The sequence below is a fragment of the Caloenas nicobarica genome, chromosome 12, assembly GCF_036013445.1.
Source record: "Caloenas nicobarica isolate bCalNic1 chromosome 12, bCalNic1.hap1, whole genome shotgun sequence".
In the NCBI taxonomy this organism is placed as follows: domain Eukaryota; kingdom Metazoa; phylum Chordata; class Aves; order Columbiformes; family Columbidae; genus Caloenas; species Caloenas nicobarica.
In genome coordinates this window covers 11785247-11811657 of record NC_088256.1, presented here as the reverse complement: position 1 = coordinate 11811657, position 26411 = coordinate 11785247, and the positions used below count along the sequence as shown (strand labels likewise).

Genomic DNA, 26411 nt, shown 5'->3' with positions numbered 1-26411 from the left:
CCAGACACGACGCCCTGGCAGAGGACCTGCAGTCGGCCTAGGAGGACAGTCAAGTACAAAACTACGGATGCCATAATTATAACTGGGAGGCCAAAGAGGCTCTCGAGAGGGACTATCTCTGTGGACAGAGAGGGGAAAGGCTCACTGACGACTGGCTTTACCAGATGAGTAAATTAGACCTGGGCTAGAGCCTTCTTGCTCTCCCCCTGCCTCCTCCCCCAAGGACTGTGTGAGTCAGTAGAACTGGAGGGAAAATATATACTAAATTCTACAAGTGCAGGAATTAAAGAGACATCTACAGAGCTTGCCTCTGGCACTTGATACCAGCTGCAAAATCGGGTTAGCTTGACATTGCTGCTGGAGGTGAACAGAGCCAGGCAGGCTGGCTGAGCAGCAGACGAGCAAAGCTCCTCTCTGCAAAGCAGGTGAGCTGAAAGCTGACTGCAGGCTCATTGCTACAGCACGCAAACACGGTTTTAAATTTTTAAATCCGGGAGTGGAGTGAGAACAATCAAGGAAACAAACTCTGTTTCCTGAACAAACATGAGGTTCAGACAGTTTGGGATTATGAGATACATGCAAATCTGCAAGTCTGGCCTGAGCCAGTTTTTGAGGGCTACAGACCCCTGCAAGTTCTCCAAGGTTCAAAGAAGCTTTTCCTTTAATACTCAGATCAATAACATCTCGGTGTTGAGGCTCTTATGCAGGTGAGAGCACCACCAAATCAACCCCAGTGACGTTCACACTGTCAGGCAGCGGCCTGGGAGAGCTCTGTAACCGGCATCGCAGCTCCGGAGAGGAAATCTCAAATGTCTGGTACATCCTGCTGCGGGGAGTGCCACATGGCAGGGGGCTGGCTCAAAGCTCTCCGGCTTTGTCCGCTCGGACGGGATGCCAGGACCCGTCAGCGATGACACCCAGCTGCCCCTCCCAGAGGGATGCCACCCGAAACGTCTGCCTGTCGCTGCCCCGTCCCCTGTCCCAGCCTACCCCTTGCCACGAGCAGCCTTCAGAACCCGGTGTACAAACTAACCCAGAAAAAAAGCGACAAATTACTAGGTTACAGCTGAAGAGGCTTTTTTTCCTTAACACTTTCCTTCCTCTGCCCATTTGCTGCTGGATTTGAGATAAAGGCTGATAAAGTCCAGAAGCCTTTGATACCTCTCCCCAAGTTGGGGAGGTTTCCTTGGGGCTGCGGCTGCTGCTGGGGTCAGCTGGGAGGAGGGCGAGGAGGGCAGGGGAGGGAGAAGGGGAAAAAATGAACAGCTGCAAAGCAATTAAGCCTGCCTCTCTGCCTTACTGTCCAAAGCAGGAGGCAATCTAATTCAGCCTGGTGCCTCTCTTCCTTCAGCCGTCTGGTGCCTGCCTGGGATTCAGGAAAGGGGCTGTCTGACTGCCCACTTTGTCTGCTGAGCCAAAGGGGCCCTTCCCAGCCACAATTTCCAAAGGAAAGAGATCTTGGCTGGCGCTGTCTCTTCTTTTCTGAGAAAAACATGCACTGAATGTAGTGGCAGCAGCTTTATAACCCTCTCCTGCCCTTCCTCAGCAAACAACCAAAGTGGAGTGGGAGCATGAAAATGACCCCGCTGGCTCCTCCGCTCAGCACTTGTCTCCCAGCACAATGAATCAATTAGCGTCCGATCATTATTGTGGTAACTGTATCTTTCACAAGCAAGATTTTATATAGAGATAGAATAGGATGTTTTCTGCTCATTTCCTTCCTGTCATTCCAATCACGAACTACTGTTAAAAATACAATGCATTTAAAGTCTGTAATATTTGCAAGCATGTGCTCCAGTTTCCCAGCTGAATGGCTGGTCTTTTGTTTTCTGCACAGTAAAGGTATGGAGAAACAGCTATACAGGAGAGCCTATAGTGCAACTGGGCTAGAAACTCGCACAGGGCATATACAGAAGGTCATCTCATTTTCATGTTCCTAATATCAGGGATTACTTTAATTCCTTATTCTGGCCAACTGTTTCAGTTTATAATCCATGGCACAGGACTCCTTCCAGCATGTCTAAGGTGGTACTCGTTCAGCTTTTTATTTGGAAAACGTCAGTGCAGCAGTAAAAGCCTTTTAGTACCCAGTCAGAAGGAGAAAACAGGCTCTGTTAGAGGAATAGAGTACAATTCAACTGTACTTTTGGTTAAGATTGACAATAATCTAGTCAGCAGGTAGATCCCCTCCCTCTATCTTAATCAAGACAGAAATAGGCAAAAATGTGTATTTTAAATGCAAAGAGACAGCATTTCATCTTAGGAAAGGTCTCAATACTATTATCATCGTCAGCAAAAACAAGAAATCACAGAGAGAGCAAGATTTTAGCTCACCATACTGGCAAATGCTTTACAAACGATGAAATTTGAGGAAACCTCTGTAAACTAAAGTACAGTAGTTTTTGCATATTGTGTCAATCTAGAATGGAGCAGCACACCCAAGGCAGAAGTTCCTTTCTTACCTTATTCCAGGGTCCCTGATACAAGGTCAAAGTTATTTTTAAAATTAGAATTTAAAGACATAGATATATGCCACCTATATAGCAAAAAGCTCGTACTCTGGACTGGCCACAAAACTGATCTGTCCATTACCACCCTCACTGCCAATATTTTTTTGTAATAAAAAAAGTTCTTATTAAATGGTCACTTGAAAAAAAAAGTAAAATACAACATAAATGAATGTTGGGGATTTTAGACAATGTCCTAAACTATGGGAAAATACCAATATGTCTAGCAAAACTTTTTTTCAGTTCAAGATTTACTCACATTTCAGGACCATCACACAGTCTATGGTGATGTTATCAGCATTTCTCTGTTCTTGCTGACCTTAAGCACTCTCAAACCATTAAATACATAATATTTTCTGATAATAAAATGCCATTTCCATTTCAGTAACAATAATTCACTTTGATGAGATAGGAACTTACACATCAAATGAGTCTACCTCTGTTTGAGAAATATTAGCGCACTTTGGGGAATTGTAGAATCACAAATAATGACATCGAGAGTCCAACATATTCCTGGAGAACTTGTAACTCCCAGTTACATCAATAGGAATTTGAGATGTGTAAGGATTGCAAAATCAGATGTTAATCTGCAGCCAACAACACAGGTATGGGCAGTCTGCATTTTTGCCTTAAGCAAACAAAACTATTAATGAGGGAAAACAGCAACAGTTTCTAACTGCATGTATAAATAGGCATTAAAAACAACTGTATTCCTTAAGTGAGTCATTACATCATAAAGAAAATTTTTACAAAAAACTTCGCGTTGTTTGCAAATTTCCCATTTACTTTTTTTTTTTTTTTTTTGCAATTCTTCCCTTCCCACTCATAACACACACACCGACCTCGGCAAAGAGAACTGCAAGAGACGGAAACCTGACGCTTAAATTGAAAAACACAGAATCATCAATATTTACTCCGGCACCTTGAGTTAGCAGGTTCTCCACTTTTTCTGCAGTCGAATAACCAATGCAATCTAACCATAGACCTTCTTATAAAACTACGACAAGATTACTCAGCTTTCTCCTGGCACGGGGAGATGCAGCTCTTTAGCTCCCGGCGGCTGCTCTCGGTGCAGGGTCTGGGCTGCGCAACTGCCTCAGCGCTCCCCATCGCCGAGCCAAGGACAAAAAATACAGCAGGAATAGCTTAATTCCAGCTCTAAATGAGCTCAGCGGGGAATCTAAACAGTCAAGTCAATTGCCAGAATCTGCACTTTTCAACCTCGTTCTGCTCCTTTGATCAGGCTGAATTTTGAGCTACGGCGATTAATGGACTAATAGAGGAAGTCACAGGGTATCTCTTGGGAGAAGAGGGAAAGGAGAAAAAAGTATCTCATCCTCATTATGTGTCTATTCTGCTAAACGCCACATTTCCACGTAGAAAAATAAAATGCCGCTGCAGAAAGTGTGCTGACTGAGCTGGAAAGGAGGAGAAAAAGGGGGCTGTACGAAACCAAAAAAATAAATGCTCATACGATCATTCATTCGTTGCTTAAACACGCCCTTCGGAGCAATGGTAAAAGAAAACAGACTATCCAAATACAAGTGCCCTGTAAACTACCCTTCAATCCAGTTCAGTAACAGTTTGTACTTAATAATGCTGGAGAGCAAAGGAAATATTAAACACATTTATTATGCAAAGAGAAGTTTTCAAAAGCCCTAAGTATTTAAGCACTGAGAGAAATGGATTTGTTTATGACAGGGGTACATACTACTGATATCCCAGGACAGTATGTCCTCATCTTTCAGGAAAGGGAAGAAACACATTAACAACAGCAGCCTGCAATGACCAAAAAAAAAAAAAAAAAAAAAGAGAGGGAGAAAGTATATATATATCTTTTTTTTCCTCATTTGCTTTTGCTATTGCTGTGCTCAAGAAGAGGGGGCAGCTTTTCTTCCTGCAAGGGGCAAATTTTGCTTCTGCAATTCATGACTGGAAAAAACAAACACCAGAGGACTGCAAAGAATCACTGGACTGATTAAAACATAAACTTATTCAAAGTTTGGCATGTTTACAAAATGCTGGTACTAACCTCCATGAAAACAAACAAACAAACACAAAACAACAACAGAAAAGCCAAAATAATTCAAACATAAACTTGAGCTGAGGTAGGAACAAGTGCATCAAAGCTTCCAACTCTCTCTTTTTTTGTCCTAGCACTAATATGCCATTGCCAATGATTACTGTGCCCTTTGCTGCATCCTCCTCCTCCACCTTTGCACTTTCTTGAGCATACAAAGACTATATGCATACATGATTCACTCTGCATCAGAAATAATCCTCTAGTTGTCCTGGAATGACCTCCCACTGTATAAATTTAGGTGTGTGTGAAACTTTACAAAATCAAGCTGTTAATGCAATGTCTTAAACAGGGATATGATACTATTTTGTCTACATTACAGGGTTTACCCTCCTTGTGGGTCTCTTATCAATTCCGTAATGGGGAAAAATAGCTTGGCATAGCTTGTCCACATCTGCATCTGTCTGGCACTGATCTGAGGTATCGTGTTTTCATTATTTCAATGACAAATATTAAATAATTTTGCTGGTTATATAGAGAATATTATTTAAGCTAAAGTAATGTATTTCCTATCTTCTTATTTTAACATTCCCATACGCAAAGGGTTAATTTGTAATATAGGATTACTTTTTGTTAGCAGTAGTGATTTAAGAATTACATACTGATAATGATAATATTTGCCTTTAAATATGCTATAAAAAATTTAACTTTAAAGCATACATGTAGTAGAGTGATGAGCCTTCAAAGTCCTAAGAAGAGCTGCTACATTCTGATTGTGGATTTTTATCAATTATTAATGCCGGCTGTTTGAAATAGTCCAAAGTGCTCGAGACAGGAATATTACAGAGCCAACACAGCAGACTGATACACTTCCTAAACGTACAGTTTTTGAAGACAGCTCGTAATAGTGTTTGGCTTTCAAAGCTTAATGTTAACAGCTTTGATGGGACTGCTTCTAATTTGTATTTAAGACCCATTACCTCTCCCTCTAAGCAATCTTCGTGAAACATCATTTGTTCCAGGGGGATATTTGCCATCCAGTACAGCACTGTAATGGCCGTTAATTCACACCATTTTGCTTGCTCCTGTATTAATCAGCAAACTGTGAATCATCCCAGTGTTTCCAGACTTGCAGATGTACGAGAGAACCACTGAGGCCAGTTCAGTTTCTCTCCCCATTCAGACGCGGAGACAATATCAGTTCCTGTTTACAGCCACAGCTTTGTTTTCCCCCACCCACACACTGAAATTTCTCCAAAATGCCCAGAGAAAAAGAAAAAAAAAAAAAAAAAAAAAAAGACACTGAGTTCATTTTACCAGGAAAGTTATTTCTAGGTATTGCATCTGAAACAAAACATGTTTGTACTTTTATTTTGTGTGCAGCGTTTACTGCAGCGAGGCAGAAATGACAGGGGAGCAGAAGGACAAAGTCGGCTGCTCCAGCACCCCACCCTGTCGAACCACCGGCCGGCGCCAGGCACAGCATTTAACAGCATCTGAGGGACTCTCTTATTTATTTGGTTGCTTTTTTATTCTAATTGTTAAATTAAACTTTGGTTCTGTAAGTATTTCTGCCTTGTGGAATACAGACGTCATTTTAGACTACTGCAAGACAACACTAGGTAGAAACCACCCCAAAAATCAAGGGTACAAACCATGCTCTCACGGTATCACTGCAGAAAGTACTAAAATTAATTATTAATTTAGGCATCAAATTCGAGGTAGTAAGAAGGGTAAGGTTTTAGGGAAAAGAGCACATTTTCTGAAAGCCGGGCTGCTTTTTGTTCAAAATAAGCTCCCCAAACTGCCATTTACTAAGAAAGATACAGAAAATACAGGAAACAAACCAATCTTCCACACATGTGGGAAGTAATGGAATTGAGAAGTTCTGATATTAATGGGAATTTACAACAGATGAAACAAGTTGGGTGTATAACAGGGCCATGGAAACCATTTCCTCATTGCTGTTCATCAGCATGAACACACCTTTTCAATATAAGAATTATAGGTGCGCTGACCAGTAAGTGAGGATGCAAGTAGTGAGCCTTACTCATCGCTAACCACTATTCACATTGTTATTTGCAAGAATGATACACAGAAGGAAGTTAAGGCATTTCTTATGAAGCCAAACAGTGAGAAGGTCCCCGAGTCTTTCCCTGGATTCCTAGGATGTTTATAACTCCATATCATCTAAGGGCACAGTTGAGAAAAAATATATGTTCAAAATCTTTTGCTCAACTGCTCATAATTTAAAATTTCAGCATATGAATTTTTTTTTATTTTTTGTGGTAGTAAAGAAAGCAAAACAGGTTACTTTAAAAAAAAAAAAAAGAGCAAGAAAATTTGCAGATGGGGCCTGATTCAGCTGATGTTGAGCCCAGGAAAGCTTGTGAATTCTGCTACCAGGCTGCCTAAAAAACCCAAGAGAAACTGCCCACCTAGGCTGGCCGGACCAGAGTGGTTTTGGTACAAAAGGGTGTCAGAATATGGTTTGACATCCAACACATCAGGCACTTTTTAGCGCTACACCACCACTCGCCTTATGCCTGTGAGAGAAGAGGGTCTCTACCACCCCTGACTGCAAAGCAGAAGGAAACAACCGTCTGTTGCTTAAAGCTCAAAACCACAAAAGCGAGGGGGTTTTTGGAGTTCACGCAGACGCTTGGTGCGATGGCAGACTCTGCTCCGCTCGCCCCGGGGGACCGGGAACCTCGCCAACAGCAGCCTGTCGGGCTGGAATCCAGCACCTTGTCCTGAATTTCTCTGCGATAAGTCACATTTCCATCTAGGTGTTCACAGCACATGAATACTGCTTCCTCTGGTCTTTCTCCACCAAAGCCCTGGACAGCACCACATCAGCCCGCGCACACACGTCGCTTCACCCTCCGGCAGGTAACGGAGCCAAAGCCTTTCTTGAACCCCCCAGCAGCCCTCGCCGGTGTTCGTATTATAGTACCTCCCGTGTCTCTTTTTTCTTTCCAAGTGGATTTTAATTGTCCAGCATGAGATTCCCATAGAGTTGTCTATATCCTAAGAGCTAAGCTGCTGGCAGAACATCTTCCATTTTATTAAACAGGTCGTAACTAAAGACCCAGCTGGACTGAGGAAAGTGCCGCAGCTTTGGTGCAGTGTCCACGTTAATTTCAGATCCAAAAGGATGGTGATGGTGAGGGTGGGGAAGGATGCTCCCCACATGGTCTTCAGAAAGATTTGGTCTATTTACAATCATCTCCTCTGCAGATGGCTTCCCCTAATGATGTGCCCTGTGGTGTCCAAAAGTGCTTTCAGCACAACAGAAAGCTAAACTGGAAGGAATGGTGAGTGCATTAGGCAGAGCTGCTAGAAACATCAATGCCTGTAAACATCTCAAAATACACGCCAAAGAACTGGGAAGGTTAAGACACAGCTACAAGGGCTCCACTACAACAGGGAAATGCTTTGAAATACCTGTAATCTAACAGAAGACAACATGCGCAACTTAAAGAACACTGTGAAAGAGCAACGGGCTAGGAAAATCCAGATGTGAACCAAGTTTTTTATCTTGATCATAGCATTTCTGAAAATGTTGTATTGCTGCTGGCATGTTGAGGGCAAACATCCCATTTCTTTCCACAAGTTTACTCCTTACTTTCCAAAACTTATCTTACATTATTTATTCCCAGGGGAGGGAGAGGAAGGGAGAAGATAGCAGTCCGAAAAGTTCAGTAGAGTTCCTTTCAGACTCTCTTGAAAGAAGGGAGGGGAGAATATCCAAGTTTGGGAAAAAAAGAAAAAGAAAAAAAAAAAAATCAACTCTGTTGCAAGCGCACAGGTAAATATAAATTCAGAAATGACCATTCAAGAAGATGTTTTTATATCTGTGGAGAGGTCAAACTCCAAGCTCAGCCTTATTGCTCTCTGTAATCCAGATTCATCACCAGCTTCCTTCATTCACCTATTCAAAGGCACTTAATTAACTAAAGGGCTTGTTGCTTTGCCTTCAAAAGCTCTCCACTCCTTCAAAAGCTTTGCTTTCGTATTGTGCTACCATTGCCCTGTGAAATCAAATCGTTTTTCTTCTCCACAGCATCGGTTAAAAAAAAAAAAGTAGTATTTTTAAAACTTCTCCAGAGAAAAGGAAAGGAAAATAAGGAGGGGAAAGAAAAATAAAAGGAGAAAGAAAAGGAGAAAGAAAAGGAGAAAGAAAAGGAGAAAGAAAAGGAGAAAGAAAAGGAGAAAGAAAAGGAGAAAGAAAAGGAGAAAGAAAAGGAGAAAGAAAAGGAGAAAGAAAAGGAGAAAGAGAAAGAGAAAAGAGAAAAGAGAAAACAGGAAAGAGAAAAGAGAAATAAGAGAAGGAAAAGAGAGGAAAGGAAAGGGAAAAGGAGAAAAAAAAGAAAACGAGGGGGGAAATACCAGTGGAACTTAATTCAAAATGGCTTTAAAGATAAGTTTGACACTTAATAAAAAAAAGGAGGAGGGAGTGAAACTGCAGATGAAATCTGGCCAGTACTTTTGGTCGTATTTATTACACATGATATTGTAGTTTTTTGATGTGTTAGAAAGACTCCTTGTCACATCTTGGAGATCCCAGATAAAACATGTTTTTTCCCTGTACTTACAAGAGGACTGTATGTACTCAGATGCTGTGTGCTGCGTTCTCTGCTTTTCCAAACTCTTCATCAACCTGCATCAGAGCTTATAAACATCAAGCGCTGCTCAGTCAGAAGAGCCTCACCTAACAGTCCTGGTGCGCTGACTTGTCGCAGGCAGAAATAACGTCACATAATGTAGAACATGGAGGAATCGATCCATGGTATTAACATTTCTGTTTATATTAATAAAAGCTGTATTTTCTATCCCGTTATATTTATTTAACCTTTGGCATCTAAGCTCTGGGTCAGTTTGCTCTTTATAACAGTGCATTTCCTCTTCAGTTTTGTTTCTATATTTAGAGAACTCATGCTCAGAAACAAGATTTTTTGTTTAATTCCCCCCCCCTAGTATATTTAATCTAGCTCAGGGGTTTTGGTGTTTCTCTGCAACCTATAATTTACTCTGCCAACTCAGATACTATATTGCTGCTTTTACCACAGTTAAAGAAACACTGCTAAGTCCTTTTCAAAGGTTTTTTTAGTCTTCAGCGTGTTCTTCACTATCTCACATGCAGTCCATACTTAGTAAAATATAGCCATCTTTACTGCAAATAAAATTATTTTTCTCTCTGTCTCTTCTCCTATCATTTTTCCTCTACCGTCATTTTTGGCGATGGAGCTGAAACAAATATATCCTTCACTGACAATCCAGTACGCAACTATCTGGATGTCAGCAGGAATGCAGAGAGCTCTAAGAATAGCACATTTGGTTCCTGCAGCGCAAGCAGAGCTCAGAAATGCACAGTGTGTCCCACCCAAACAATGGCTATTTATTAGCTGCACCCCTCCAACAAAACAACCTTTTAAGTTGTGTTTTGGTTTTCAACATTTTACACCAAGAGCAGTGGGCAATACTGCCCTCCGCCCCGAGACTCTCAAATTTTAACTCAGGCACACTTGGGCTTGGAAAAGCAATGGCCACCCAAAGGGTTTCTTTTATTCCAGCCTGACTTAACCTGCAAAGATCACCGTCTCCTTTTCCTGCCTTTTGGGGAACCCTTCTTTCTGTTCACAAAGACCCGTGTTTGTTCTTGTATTGGCGAGAGTACAAGCAGAGCTCTTCTGGAGGCGGTGATGTTGTAGCAGCATCGCTGGAGGCAGAATTGGGCCCAATATATCTGATGTGCCAGAATAGGAGATCTGCAAGTACGAACTGTATTTAGACATGAAAATGCCCAACTATTCAACCTGCCTGGGCAAATGCAGCTTTTCATGCACCCAAGAACAGCCAATAAAGTCAAGTGGCTAAACTTAAGCCCGGAAAATAGCGTGTGATAGTTTTGGAGACTATCTTTGACTCTCTGGCATTTACTACCAACTTTATATCGCGGATTTATGAGCTCAAACCTTTGAGTATAATATCACTCGGCAAGTATCAGCCCTACATGAGTAAAATGAAAATCTGCACATATCCACAAGAGCGATGTTAGCACCACCAGGCTTTGCAATAGCGCACAATGCAAACTGTCAGTGCCTCAATCAATATCTGTCAATGCTCAACAATAAAGACATAGTGCTTCAGATGGGAAAAGATTAGCCCTTATCAGATTTACCGGTTGTCCAGGCAATACAGGATCTGGGATGCAGACTGATTACACTTAAGAGATATATCATTAAGTACAAAAACAGTAGAGCTGTGAGGCACCACCGGTAACCCAGCTTTTGGAATGCGGAGTCTTTGCTTTAATACGCATTTAAACAATAGCAAAAAGCTCACTCTGGGTCCATGTCCCAGCCGCTGCTCTCTTCCCCATGTTGCCTTGCCTGCTACAAGGATCAAATTTCATGGTTTATTGTTCTCTCTCCAACTGGCCACCATCCACATTCTTTTTCTGTACAAAGCTGCACCTCTTGCTCAAAAGAAGAGAGTACTATGCCTTCTTTTTATAAATTTTAGTCACATTTTAAAACACACACACAGAGTAAGGGGATGACTTTTAGACACTAAACAACATTCCAGGGAATGCTGTTATTTTTCTTTGAGCAAATTTCTGTGAGCGGTGTTAAAAAAGGCAATTTTCCACTAGAAGGTTACTAATTTTTGAAGATACAGAAGTCGTCTCCCCTGTCTTCTGAATCTTTAACATTTTGTCTTTTAATGAAACAACTGCTCTGTGTTTGAAAAGCCCTATTCATCACTTGCCTCAGGAGAGAATTGGCACTGAGATTCTGCAAAGCTCAAATTCAGCTCCAAGTACACTGCTGGAAATCAAAACTAACAGTCACTGGAGCTACTTCACTATAATGGAGTAAAATTGGTACACAGCAGGTTGGGTCCAAAATTTCAGTATCAATGTCTCAATGTAAATAAGAAATCTACTGCAGAATACCTAGAATATTTTTTCCATGTGACTTTTCTTCCAATTCAGCACTCAGGATCCATTTTCTTCTATGAGATTTGCAGTAAAGTTATCAAAACCTAACAAAACGTTCCACTCCTGAACATCCACCATCTTTCTTCGGCAGCTCAACAGACTATAAAACTGAAGCACTGTCATCTGGTGTATAATTATTGTAATAAGTCTTACTTGTAAAATGAAGGAGGCACCATAAGCTTACCTAACTAGTCTGAAAATGTAAAATGCTCAGCACCTGTAATCACTGTTTTAACTGTCCTTGATCTTTACTGATAGCTGCCAAACTATAATAACTCTCTCTCTGATGGTGAGAATCAGCTAAAAATGCAGCACAGGGCACTAGGAAAGCTGCTGGAAGAGGGGCAAAGGCCAGTTAAAGAGACTCACCTCAGGATTTTTTCTAGCCCCCCCCCCCCCCTTTTTTTTTGGCTAATCAATGAAGTAGAGGGTTCAAGGGTGTAAGACAAAAATGCAAAGCAGGGAAAACTAGGGCACAGGAAACCTCAGGAATCCAACAGGGACGAGGCAATTCCACACACCCAGCAAGGGAGCCAGAAAAAAAATATGCTCAAAGGTTATGGACATACGATCAAAAGTAATTATGTTACTGCAGTTAACTTACCAGCCATCATCCGAGATGCAGTAAAACACCATGAATGTATTCTTCACCCACACTGCCTCCAGAGTAAAACATCTGATGGGCAGTAATTCATGAAGATGCAGCAACCTACTCACTTTCAGTCATATGTCCATCCATACCCCTAGCTCCCAAGCCAGCAGGACCCTCTACTTTGTGTTTAATTTGGGTCTGACTGAACACAAACAGGGTCCTCACGTGCTTATAACGACATAATTGCTTGAGGTCTTTGTTGAATTAGGGGTCTTATACTGATAACCCTTTAAAATGAACTATATATGCCATATCATTACGTCATATATTTGGATAAGCGAATTAAGCAAGTCGCCAGTCCTTCCCAGCTGTCTGTTTTAAGCTGCTGTATTGAAGCAAGGGAGTACTGAATGTGCACAACTTGGAAAAGAATTGATCCTAAAGTGGCACAGTGGAAATGCACCTCATTGATTTACCGCAAGAAGCTGACATTTAGTAACTATCCCCTTATTACTATCATAGGACAAGGTTACACCAAGTCATCTACATGGAGGAAATCCACCTCTAGGAGAACCGGTCACTTAGCAGGGAAGAAGAGCAAAGAAACTCAGGTTGTGGAGTGCATTCCCAGCCGAGCACCGTGCTCTTGAGCAGATCCTAGCAGAGCTTCAAAGATCAGCTGGGTGAGAAGTGCTTCAGTCCTTCACAGGAGCTGAATGAGTGCCTGTGTCCATAGCTCCGCAGCTGGAAGGATTCTCCTTCTAAAGTGTTGGTTCAGCCTAACGAGGTACTGGGCTTTGGTGATAAGGCTCAATGTTTCCCACTATTTTTCTTAATAAGAAATATTTATTCCTCACACCCAGGCTGCTCTCAGACTAAGTCCCCAAGCCCTTCCTTGTTCTGAAGTCCCTGTTCACAGTAAATCTCTCCTCTCTGGGGTAGCAGCAGATAGTGCTTCACACCTCTCCTTCAGTCTCAAGGAGAGGGTTGCTGGAGAGAAATCAGGGTTGCGTCTCACTCCTGCCAGCTGCATTTTTGCATTTACCAGCTCGCCTGGTATCGCAGATCAACAAAGGGTGGGGAATGGCTCTCATCCAAAGCAGGGCATTGCTCCTGGCAAATACTGGTAACAGGTATTTCAAGTCCGCCTCTTTGCTCTTCGGCAGCTGTACTGTTTGACCTGCTGTCCGTGAAGGAGTCATAGTTTAACTTCACTTCTCACCGCCCCGACGCCCTGATCTTTCCTAGCCTCAGAAGCATAACACAGACATGAATTTTTTGAAGGGCACTAAGAAAAAAAATATATTCCCACTAAAAAGATGATGGGAACATCTCTACAGATTACAATAGAAGCTAAATAAGAATACCACCTATACACGTAAAAATAATTTCTTTTAGTGGTATGAAATGGGCTTTGCGTAATAGCATAAAGTTCTCCACACGGCTAGAAGAGACAATGGATGATGGAATTAAAGTACATTTCAAGTGAAGAAATAAATAAAGTTACTTCTGCTAACACCAGGATGTTGTTACTGCCTTGTCCGTGTACACACTGTGCACATCCCAGAACTTTAGCAACATTGCAATTGAAACGCAAAGAAAAGTAAAAATAAGAAAATAAATGACTCAATATTTTCACATAAGCCTTATAAGACAGAAGAGACGTTCTCACCTGTCTGCTTTGAGAAGGCAAGGCGGCAGGCTGCACGTGTCTCTGCATCCGATGGGGCTGCATCAGCTGCCGAAACTGCTGCTGGAGAAACTGGCTGTTGCTGGGCTGCTGGGCCGGCTGCGGGGCTGGGGACTGCTGCTGCTGGAGATAGTGCATGAGAGACTGCTGCCCTTGGCCTGCCGACAGAGGTGACATCTTTTGAGGAGCTGACTCCGAGGCAAAGTGAGACAGTGGTTTGGTGTTATTGAAAGAAAACTGGTCTTGGCTAACAGGGCTCTCATTCACCAGACCTGGCTGCAAGCTACTGGATGGCTGTTGCATAATTATGTTCATATTTTTGGACTGGTTTGTAGTCATTGATTTAAAAAGCGAGCTCTGCATGCTTGTGGGGTTGCTGTTTGGAGTGATGTTGGAGATTAATGTACCTTGAGGACTGAAGGGCTGCTGATGCAGAGCTGGGCTTGACAGCTTTTCTGGTCTGTATGGTGGAGAAGGTCCAGTATTTGTGGAGGCCATGCTGCCAACCAAGTTGTTCTGTGGACTTTTAATGTTGTTGGCTGGTAAGCTGGCTGCTGTCAGGGTGGGCAGCATGGAGCTCTGCGGGCTGAAGGGCTGCTGGTTCAGAGCCGGACTGGAAAGCTTCTCAGACCCATAAGGAGGAGAGGGGCCATTGGATGGGGTGCTGCTGGAAGTCATGCTTGAAAGCAGAGTGTTTTGAGGACTCTGAATGTTGTTTCCCGGTAAATTATTAGCAGGCATGCCAGACACCATAACATTCTGAGGACTGAAAGGCTGATGGTGTGGGGATGATCCTGTCCTGTAAGGCGGAGAGAGACCAGGAGGAGACAGAGCTGGCCAGCTGGAAGCCTGTACTGGCTGCTTAGTAGTAGACACCTGCTTGCTAGCTGCCAGCTGCTTTAGCTGCTGAGCATGCCAGTTGGAGCCGGGTATATTGGGTAAGGGGACTGGAAGCATAGGTGGTGGCTGGTTCTTGCCCTGAGCTGCTGTAGAGATGGGTGATGCAGCAGGTTTGTTTGAGGGAGGAACTTGGAAGTTAGCTCCAGCAGAGGACGGCCTCATCTGAGGAGATCCTCCACTGGCTGGATTGCAGCCTGGAGAAAAATCCTTGTTAGCAACATGGTTCTCCAAGTGGGAAGTCTGTGGGGAGGACTTTGGAGGGGTGCTTATGCTTGGTTGAGAATGACTCAGCCCAAGTGGTTCTTCAGCCTTGCTGCACAAAATCTTCTCCAGATCCAGGTCACTGGGTGAAGGATCAGGCATTTTTGTCAGCTCTTCCAACAGATCTTGCAGCTCCTGGTCCACAGACTGTAAGCTGTTTCCTTTCTCATCATAGTGGACGATGTTATTGTTTTGCCCTCCTATTGATGCCTTCTGATTTATTTCCGTGTTGGGTGGCACTGAAAATGGGGAACCAATGCCACCACCATTCATGTGATTATTTTCAAGGAGCACTGAGTGACCTGCGACACCCAGGGAAGAAGAGCTGTGACTGGTGGAGAACGGAGAACTTTGTATTTCTGGACATGCCACATTGGGATTGGCACCTTGGCCCATAGCAAGGTTCACGTCATCAAGACAAAGTCTTTTACTGTCATTTGGGAAAATGACATCAGGCACGCCACCGGAGGCAGGAGAGCTATCATCTTCCAGTTTTCTTTTAATGGATCCCTGTAACTGGAAAAATAAAAAAGAAGAAAAGATCCATTATTGACCTTATTCTAACATGCTCTGAAGCTCCATACTGTAACACTGGGTTGGAGATAAAGAAAATTAAATCGTACAATTAAAAAACAAATCATGTGGGACAAATTCAATCAGGATTTAAGTGTGTGCAACTTCACTGAAATCAAGAGAGTTATAGTCAAAGGCAAAATCTCACATGTTGGCCTTAAAACAGATGTAAAATACGGTCTGTCATGTGAACTGTAATAGAAGTTTTTTAAATAGTTTCTGGTACCATTTCAATTAAGACATTATACTCCCTGAATAACACACATGCCAACATTTTTATGGTAACATTTTTTAGGTCTAAAAAATGCCAGATCTGAATGAAACCCTGGACTGAATTTAGTGACCTTCTACCAGTGACTCAGATTAAATTCAGACCTGAGACAAATAAATTGTTTTACATTCTTTATAGGCAGAACATCTGAAATAACTGGCATACTTTCTAAACAAACCAGAACAAAACAAATTCTCAACTATCTATCTAAACAGACTTTCAAGCTTCCTAATCACAGATGTTTTAGATTTCAGAAACCAGCAAATAACAGCTAAATCTCTTAATTTTTGTTTATTCTTCTAAGTCTAAGGCAGTATGGGCTTTATTCTTTTGAAGGATTGCAAATCATTCATAAAAACGGAAATGTTTTCAAAATACAATTATATAAATATCTAGATCTACAAGAAATGGTAAAGTTGTAAATCCACAAATCTTAGGGAAAAAGACCTGCCTTATACATATAAAGAAAGTGAAACCAAACCCAATGCTTCTAATACTAATTCAGCGTGGTATGGCAATCTCTTCAAAATATAATCATCTGTGGCTTTCAATTTTAACAAGCATGACCTGTATGTCACAGGATTAATCAGACATTAACACTGCTGCTTCAAGTTAAGGGAAATCAGCATTATGTCCTTGTTTATCAATAGAGGGAGGCAGCATTTAGAGAAGTATCTAATCAGCAATGCCGAAAGCATAAGAAGTCCCTGTTCCTCTAAGGTGGCTCACCGTGAAGCCTCTCCCAGCCCTGGCCTACAATTGCAAGTGCTGCCAGTCATCTAGCACCATGACAAAAATTAACATCTAATAACAGCTAATATCACCAGAAAAGCCCCACCACCCAACTCCCATGTAACCAGATCCACTCTAGGGCTCTGCCAGGTATGACTAACTTCGAAATTTTACACTAATTATTAAGCACATCACAGTTTTGCCTGAGAGTCACTACGCAACAGCCAGCAACTTTGGTGCTCTCAGACAACGGTGTCAGAGGACGATTGCTGTAGGGTGTGCAGAAGGTGCGGAACACAAGGTGGGAACACCTCCTTGCAGCTTCTTCTGCAATGGGCATGTGAAGGCCACTGTGCAAACGACCCATGTCCACCCCTAAATTCAGCCTGTCTTCAGGCAATCGACCCCAAACGTGCATTGTTCTGACCCGGGAACACAGGAGAGCTGCCCAGTGGCTCACTCAGCTGGCTCACTGAGTGCTCGCTCATCACTTATTTCTAAACTGGTGGGCAGAGAGAAGATTGCAGATTTGTGCCTACAGTTGCTTAGGCTAGAGATGCAGTTTAGGATTAGTATCAGGCATTGCCGTGCGAGTATTCAGCTTACACAGACATTTGGAAAAGTGAGAGGGCACAAGTTAATTGTACGTGAGCAGCATGACGGATGGAAAAGCAGGTCTGCGTACTACAGAGAGCTGATGATCAGGTTTTAGGAGGAGTTCACCTAGCCCCCGTCAACAGGCACAGCAGTTTTCAATGGCATTGTGGCAAACAGACCTTTTTACATGGGTGCTTTCCCCTTTCGCTCTAAGAGCGATCCCTTCCTCGAGCCATCAGTGCTTCTCTCCCGTGCCCCCCAGTTGCATTGCTTTAACATGGGTTGCACTCAAAAACCACTGGCAAGTGAGAACTGGCGCTGAACGGGGAGAGTCGCTCTGAGTCGCACCATGCGCTGGTTACCTGACAGCCTCCTGGTCAGTGGCGCGACGCGTGGTTTGAAGCGTTGCTCTGCGAGAGAACACCTTCACATCACAGCTAAGACAGCTGAAGCACTAGGGATTTGATTATTCCTCTGGACTGATGAGGCCAACATTTCCGTAGCTTTAAGAAATGGAACAAGGCCTGAAGCTTCTCCCAAGTGTTGGTCTAATGATGGATGAAATTGTTTTCCTTCATTTTCTTTGCTAAAACTAAGCCAGAGTTGCATGTTCCAACAGATGTTGCCCTGTGTAGGCTGAAACATGTTGGTAGAGCATAACTACATATATTTAAACTCAGGCATGTATAGAGAAGCTTTACAGGGGCTTCACACATCCAAAATAAACACAGTGTGTTCCCAATTGTACCCTGGGAACCTTTGGGCAGGAAGTGGTGGGGGATCTCCCACACTTGGCCAGCTGACATGCTGGCACGTGTGTCCTTGCCAGGGCTTCTTTTGCCATAGGACATTCCTATGCTCTGAGTTACTGGGGAAAAATTTGGGCTTTTGAATACCTCAAAAAATAGGTTTTTTAACTGTTGTGCTGGGGAGTAAATGTGATGGGAAAACAAAACTCCATTTCCCCAAGACTGTTACTAGATATAAACAGATAAAATAAGGCCATAACTTTCAGATGGCATAGGCATTCCAAAACTGGGACAGGATTTTTAAATAGGATGCTGTTGCTTAGCCCTCGTGAGAAGCCTGGCTGTAAGAGAGGCAGTGAAATTAGCTGGGTGTCACGTTCTCTTGAAAAGCAAGACTCCTGTTTCCCAGGTGAATATTTGCACAAGGACCATAAAATCCAGAAGACCAATTTCCCCCAGTGCAGGCAGGTATAACTCCACACAACTTAGTAGCATTGCTTTTGCTTAAGATAGATTTGACTACAGCCCCAGATTTGAAAGATACTGTCCTTAAAGCAGCTAAACAAATCACAGAGTAATTTTGGTTAGAAGGGATGCCTGGGTATCATCAGACCTCTGCTTCAAGCATATCACAAATGAAAAAAAACACACTACAGTATTTCACCAGGCTATTAAGTATGAACTACATGCAGAAATCCCTTCTCGGGCTGCATGGGCTAGCTGACAAGCTTGCTTCAATGTTCCCCACTGATGCACGCGTGGTTGTTACTCCCACGCAGGACGCTCTGTGCTGGTCTGTCTGTGAGGAGCCAGTGTTTTTCTCCCCAGCTCCCAGCGACTGCTCTCCATGAACGTGCCACTGGGGCAACCCTGACCAGTGCAGGGGATAGTAATGCAGTGTCATATCATGGGGACACTGGCTGGCTCAGATGTGCTAACAACAATGGTGGCAGGAGATCATCATCAAGGCACTATAACTTTTAGGACCAGGAGCTTCTGACCTTCCTAATTCAAGAAGCTGCTTGTTGCAGATCATTCATCCGGTACTCTCAGATGTCTCAAGACTAACTCTTTAAAGCCTATCTGTCCTTTTCTAGACTCTTCCCTTACTAAAAACATTTTTACTGCCCACTTCCTTCATCTGGCCCAGGATTCCCCAGGAAGGACCTGATTTATTCCAACTCTTTCTCCTCTTTGAGAGGGCTTATGCTATTTGACAAAATCAACAGAAATGAGAAGAGCACTAAAATATGTTCTTCCTCTTTCTCTGCTGATTACTATATTGGGCAGCCCTGTTTCAAATGGATAACCGAGAAGCAAACGGAAAGATTTTAGTAACTCATAAACACACACACACACACACTTAAACGGGCTGGAACTGTCTACGGCTAAGGATGGGAAAGCTTCATTCATATGTGCAAGCAAGGACAAGGCAGACAAGCAACAATCTTGCGACCTTGTCAAAATTCATTAAAATGCATTAGCATGCACAGGCTAACTTCTGTCTGGGAATACCTGGGAAACAAAGGCAGGCACTCTGAATATCTGATTATGAGTTCTCCATTACCCCAGGTTTGCTTTTAGAAGTGAGAGTGCCCTGACCCCAGCACTACTATCCTCTCAAAACCAGCGAGCTGTCTTTCTGGGAAAGACCCAAGTTACGAATGAGTAGTGCTGCTAGCTCGCAATGGCAGCATAATGCGACTAAATAATAACTGTTTACCCAGCTCTGTCCAAGGAAGCTATACAGTTGTGGTTACAAACATCTAATTTGTCACACGCTACCTCTTTGCACAGAACTGATTCCCTACGTGCAGGCAGAGCACTCTGCAGGCTTCTCTTGTGCAAGGAAGAAAAGGCAGATTCGGTAAGTGAAACTGGTCCTCAGTCGCACCTTCTCCTAGACTGAGCTCTCAGAAGGTGCCTGCTCGGGTGACTTTTGGCATCAGGCACTTTCCAAACTCAGGAGGTGGTGCTGACCTTGAGTAACTTACTATTTCTCAACAAAGGGAGAAAGGAAGGCTGGAAGTGGTAAAAACTGAAGTGGAGAGACCACATTGTTAATAAATATATGCTGTGGTGGTTCCATTGGATTTTAATAATCAACCAAACAGGCACCTCTGGACTGGCTCCCTGCCTCGCTGCCGCTCAGCCTCCCTCCTGTCTTTAGGACATCGGCTGTCCGCAGCGGCCACTCCATCTCTCCACGTGAGCCGGGCTGCCCCATGGCCCTGCTGCCAGTCTCTGTTAACTCTCCATCCGTCACTTGCGCCTTCGCCCGCGCGGTCTCCAGGAGGAAAGAGCCAGCGTCACTCGCCTCGTTTTTCCAGCCTTGCAATGATCCCCCTTCTGCCAGAAATAAGCCAGCTCTAACCATAGATTCCTATTTAGGTCAACGTAATGCAGAAATGAGAGAGAGGAAAAACGTTACACGAGGTATTTCTGTGCCTCTTCCTGGCTTCCGCAGCCTGTCAGAGATTCAAGCTTTGATTTACAGCAACCGCAGGGAGCTGATCATTGATCTGCAACCACCCCACCCCGCTCACTGCCATTGAGAGATCCAACCTACAGGAGCGATTCCCACACCTACGCAGCTTCTTCAAGCGAGAACTGAGCCCAATGGGCCGCTGCCATTTTGAACCAATATCTATAGCGTCTGTGCCGCATTCTCTTTTGCCAGCAGGCACCACCATTGCTGGAGACTCCCTTGATTTAACAGCGTGAAATCTGTGGATCCATGGCTGGGATATCCAGAATAGGAGTCAGATAACCTTCTTTCACTGGGAACCTCAAGAACCTTGTAACTTTTGGGAAATCCCAGTTGTTGGCTTCTCTGTTTGTTTGATTGAAGAAAAGAGAGAAATTATGGTAAAAAGGAGATGGGGTGGGTGGGGAAAATTTCAGTCCCACCACGGATGCTGGGATTTGCGAGTGTTGTGGCAGCTTTGCATAAAGCATTTCAGAGGAAGACACAGGTGCCTCAGAAACCTGGGATCCAGGTCACTAACAGGCTGCTAAGACCTGGCATATCTGAATTATTTTGTCAGAGAGAGCATGTTTAATTTTTGGTGGAGGGGCTGAGCAACACAGCAGCCTGAGATGAGTAGACATCTTTTATCCAGTATATTTTCAAGGTGTATTGCAAACCATTTTTTCCCCTCTGCAACATATAAAACCTGAGTCTAAGATTTGCTCAACTGAGCTGACCAGAGAAACTCTCACTCTCTGTCTCTTCCAAACACTAGACACCGCCAAAACTGGAAGTATGTATTTGCCAGAGGCAAACTGTTCACAGCATTCAATGATCAAGACTTCAGTCTCTGTGGCTTCAACAAGCTTCAGTGAGAGCTATCTGCCCATCAGCCCAAAATGTTTCTATCTGTTCTGACAAAAACAGTCATGTAATGAGAAAATGAAACTGGCAATTTTCCATATAAAACAAGAAAACGTCATGATTTTTTTCCTGTGCCTTAAATAGACAATTTGGAAAGGTTTCTGCTCCACACTCCAGATAGATTTTAATGACCTACTAATCTTTGAGGATAGTTAATGAAAAAAAGTTGAGAATTCAACTACGTGTTTGAAGGCTGGAAAGTGCATGTGAGATAAAATTACCTTTTAAATGGCAGCATTTACTTGCAGCCCTGCTTAAGCTATCAGATGTGCTGCTTTCAGTAGCAGGCTGGCTTGCACATGAGCAACAAAACCCAAATGCTCATGGGCAAAGATCCCATTTAGCTACAGCAGAACCTGGCACTGCATGAAGTGCATTTAGCACATCTGCAAGTTTCCATTTGTATATGCTGGCTGCAGTTTGGTAACAGAAACTCACATGATTTATCTGAATCCAAAAAAAAATGCCTCCTGCTGACCAGTACCAGTGAGTAGCCAAAGCACTCCATGGCTACAAGGAACATAAACTATGCTTTATCATTGTCACATCTCAGGCTACAAGGAGAAGTCAAGGAGACTCAAGCAATTAAAACTACCATTCACTTTCTCCATACTAAGATTAAACATAAGCTAAAATCACATTCTTCCTACTGCTTTAGGCTGTTTGACCCTTCTGATCTCAAGCAATATTAGCATGGGCGGACATAAAGTTGTCATTTCACATTGTCAGGAAAGAGATCCCATGTTTCACTGTGCTTAAAAATAGCAATACTCAAACTCCTCCACCAAGGAGTACCAGAGTAAAGTCTGCTTTGGGGTCTGTCGGTTATTTGCAGGCTGGAAAGCTGACAGATCTGTTCGTCATGAGGTGTGGTAGTGGAGAAAGGATTATGACCAGGGAAAATTCACAGGGTGGATTTCCTTCTATTCATCACGCTCATGGAAACAGGCAACTGGAAGGGAGGATGTAGGAAGAGAAATCGGGGATGTCAGCAGTCATTTTGACCATGAAAGGACAGGGGTTATTAGTTTGCATGCATTATGTGGATTATTTTTACCTGGAACTACAGCTTCTCCCAATTTATAATCTACAGTGGCAATATGAAATCTGCCACCCTTAAAACAAGCATATTAACATAGGCTGGAAGTTGCTACTTAGGCTATGCACATGTAAAACGCCTCCTAAACAGCACTGCTACATGTGTAGAATCTGATCTCCCATCAGTACAGCACACATCAGTTCACTTGATGGGAGTGTGCTGTGATCCTTTGCCCCACGACTGTCACCACTCATTGTGATCTCCAGTTATTCCCTCAGTAAACTGGGAACCTCAAGCTGCGTTAAAAGTGACAGAAGAAAACAAGGTGTGTGCTTTCCCTTAAAATGGTGGCAACGGTCCCTGTTGTGAGGAAATAAGAGGGCAGGTGCGCCCATGCCTGTACGTGTCACCTGGACCTGGGCTGGTCTGCTTCGATGGTTGAATGTATGTGAACTTTTTAAATGGTGACTGCCAACCTGGCGCTTTCTTTTTCCTACGTGGCCTTCTTCCCTGAGTCACCGTGCAGCACAGGAAGCAATCCTGGCTGCAGATACTCAGAACTGCATAGTCCTGCTGGCAAGCACAAAAGTCCAAAACATCACGACTAAACAAAACCAGAAAGATGTGATGTTACAGTAAGCTTAAACCACAGAAACTAACAGGAAGTTCAACCTGGACTACCAAGAGCCTGAGGTATCAGCTTTTTTTCCGAAATCTTAACCAAAAATTAAAGGGAAGGAAATACTACAATTATTATTTCCTTATACCGATTTCTGTGAATGCAGTTACATTTATAATGACAGAAATATACCTGATGTGCATCCTGCTTTAAACTGGAATCCCTTCAGGCTACAGAGCAGCAAGTTTGTGAACAAGGCTTTTCTGGTTAGCTTTGTGTAAAATTACAGGCAACATCACTGATGTCTGTGTGAAGATATCAATGTAGGATCACTTCCAAGGAGAAAAAAAACATAGCCAAGAATATACCTATTTTGCCATCTTGCACAAGCCAGCCATATGCAAGAGACCAAGTAACATTCATTGTAGAGAAAAGAAAAAAAAATAAAATAATCGAACCAGTAGCTTTGCTCCTTTTCAGGTCAGACAGAATTACCAATCTCATTTAAAAGGCACCAACAGAGATCTGCCCTATCAAAACAAATGCTCAGAGCCTTCCCATCTTGTCTTTCTTTAGTAATTCATCTGCTTTCAGTATTAACAGCGCTGTTAAAATGGAAATCTTTCCAGGGCAAAAATTGCTGTTGACAAACGGCTCTGGAGGAACAGGACTACTGCTTGCTCCTGTGTTGTACAGCTAGCAGGAGATCTCTGTACAGATGCCTCTTAATTAGTCATCTGAAGACTTACAGCAATCACGTCACGCATATTGTTTGGCTGTAACTTCCACATTCCATTTAATGACAAGTGATATTAACTAGACAGCTGAAGACAGAACAAGTTCTCTGCCTCTTGGTTTTTAAGCTGTAGTACAAGAGCTGTTCTTTCACATCTGGCTTTAAATCAAGATCAATCTTAGACTCAACACCTTTCCATCAGTATTACCTCATCTTACCTCAGTTTTAATACCAGCAGTATTGTTTTATATCTTTTTTTATAGTCCATTAATTTCAAAGTCCTATGCAACACTTCACAGTAATTTTGTAGACTACATTAATTTCTCACGGCAATAGCTAGGCTGGAGAATCGCAGATCCTCTCCACTGAGCAAAAAGTGATGTCTTTGCTACTTGGGTCTACCGGGATTTGCAAGATACTTTTCTCTCTTCTTTTTCAGCCCCTAACACCAGCACAGTTATGCAATGACCAAAAGTTCAAAGGAGCTAAGAATAAGAAACAGGCTGTATATGTTCCTAAATTATGAGGTAGGTTTACCATTTACTAGATAACCAGATAAAACCCTGTCTGACACTTTTTTGCTGCTACATATTGCATTATTTTTTAAAACCCCAGAAGACTTACTCCTGCTGTTTTATCAAAATACAGGTTCCATTTTGTCAAAAGGTGCGGTTGGGGAATTAACAGCCCGGAAGCAAAGCCTTCAATTAGGCCAAACCCGGGGCCAGAAAGCTCTCAGATTCTCAGAGCAATAAGAAACAATGGGATTTCACTACGAAATAAAAAAGGCATTTTTCTTTCAACAGCTGAATTACTCACACTTACTCCCCTAAAGAACAACAGCTCCAACCTCAGCAGTGTGGTCGCCCCGAATGCGAACGCTGTGGGACTTTATATCTGACTGTGGAGTGGCCTTCTGCTCAGCTTCAGCATGGAAAGCAACACCTTAGTGCACCCAGAGCTCTTCACTGGGCTTAGTGGGGGACAAAACATTTAAAAGAGCAGTCTGAAATTTGTCCTAAGTGGCAGCAGAAACTGGAGCACAACTCTAAGAAGTATGGAGCAAATGGGCAAGGGAAGGAAATGTCCTGAACGGCTCTTCTCCTGCACATGCAGCCTTTGTTAGCCTCCTGGATGTTCCTCTACCTTTCAAAAAATGAAACGATAAACAGGATATTGACTAATACAGAACCATAAAACCAAACTGTACTTAGAGTAAAAAGATCGTGAATCTAGTGGGTCTCTCACTGAAGCTGGGTGTAGAGAGAAGTCTTTATACAGCCAGAGCAGAAATGTTTTGTAAAGCAGAAGAGTCTGGTAGTGAATATTTAATTTGTTTCTGACTACTTCATTTTATCCTACCACTTTCATCTTTACCCACACAGCAAGTCCACTATTCTCAGCATGCATTAACTGGAAGAGGAACACGGTTCATTGGCAACACGTTATTTGTAGGCTTCCTTCCTCCTGCACCAGCAAGATGAGCGACCAGCACGCAGCTCTGGTTCCTATGACACAGTCCCTTTGAACGGTATCTGTTACTTTCCCAGGGACCTTTAAAGGCATTCTGCAAAACAATGGTACTAAAAACCCCAAACGAAATACAGACCATCGCCCCATCCCTGAAGCCCTCATCCCATATAAAGCTGTTGAAATCCTGGCCTCAATGAAATAAATATTTTGGGACACTGACTTCAGCTGGGATGGGATTTCACTCTTTGCTCTTTCATTATTATTAACTAAAGGAGTGAATTAAAAATACACAGGACTCGGAGAAATTCTCTTCAGCAGAAAAGGCAATGCTTAAGTTACTCAGTTTTTAACTGGAGAACCTCTCAACTTGCTATAGATACCAGTTCCCATCTGTCCTAGAAGCAATGTTAATCACACATTCATCACTGCAAACTGACATCATAAATGCTGACTTGTGCAAACAATGTTATAGAAAATGGTGTTCTTGCGGCAGAAGTGAGTTACACAGCCTTTCAAGCTTTCTACACTTCTCAGCTTTATGTAAACTCTAATTTCTAAGCCTTTGTTCTGCCTTTAAAGGTCACACAGTTGAAATCTATGAAGCATAGCATGTGTTCCCACTGATATTAAAATACTGTTTACTAAATCATGCATATAAATGTAAAGAAGAAACTGTTTGCAACCTACTGTGTTAATAAGAAGTGATTTATCAGTCAACACAGTTCCAAGCATCAACATGTGGAATGTAAAAATCTGATCTTAATCACACAACATGATTTTTTTTGTTCTTTTTTGCAGTAAAGTCTCCACGTTGCCATGCAATCACACTAACTTCTGATGACACTGTATTTGACTGATTAAACTCTTAATCTTGCCAATGCCTAACTTCAGGAATACAAGCAGTCTTTTTAGATTTGAGCAGATGATTACACATTTGCAAGATCAGGATTTCATTTGCATATTCAAATTGCAAAACTGCATCTTCCCTTTGTCTGTGTAAGGCCAACTATAGCGCTCCAAATGCTAAACAACCACCGTAGAGTTGGACAGTATTTTTAGCATCTCTGTGGTGCGCTTCTATCTTTAGCTGCTGTGTTCACAAACAATCCCACAGGACACTGCATAGCTAACATAGCTCGGGCTCTTCACCACATTCAATTTTTCTCCCAAAACATGGTAAAAGCAGATTGTACAACAGGCCAGTTCAAGACTCGCTGAAGTTTCCTTACTGCAGTGTCTTGAGCAGAGCAGA

At 42.8% G+C, this 26411-nt stretch overlaps 1 protein-coding gene across 1 annotated transcript in view; it reads right to left on the bottom strand.

Moving 5' to 3' along the window:
• MAMLD1 (mastermind like domain containing 1) overlaps positions 1 to 26411 on the bottom strand; it is an 82709-nt gene that overhangs the window by 19188 nt on the left and 37110 nt on the right. Inside the window, exon 2 of the mRNA XM_065643631.1 lies at positions 13798 to 15492. Within this exon, the coding sequence (XP_065499703.1) occupies positions 13798 to 15492 (1695 nt within the window). The remainder of the gene's footprint in view (positions 1 to 13797; positions 15493 to 26411) is intronic.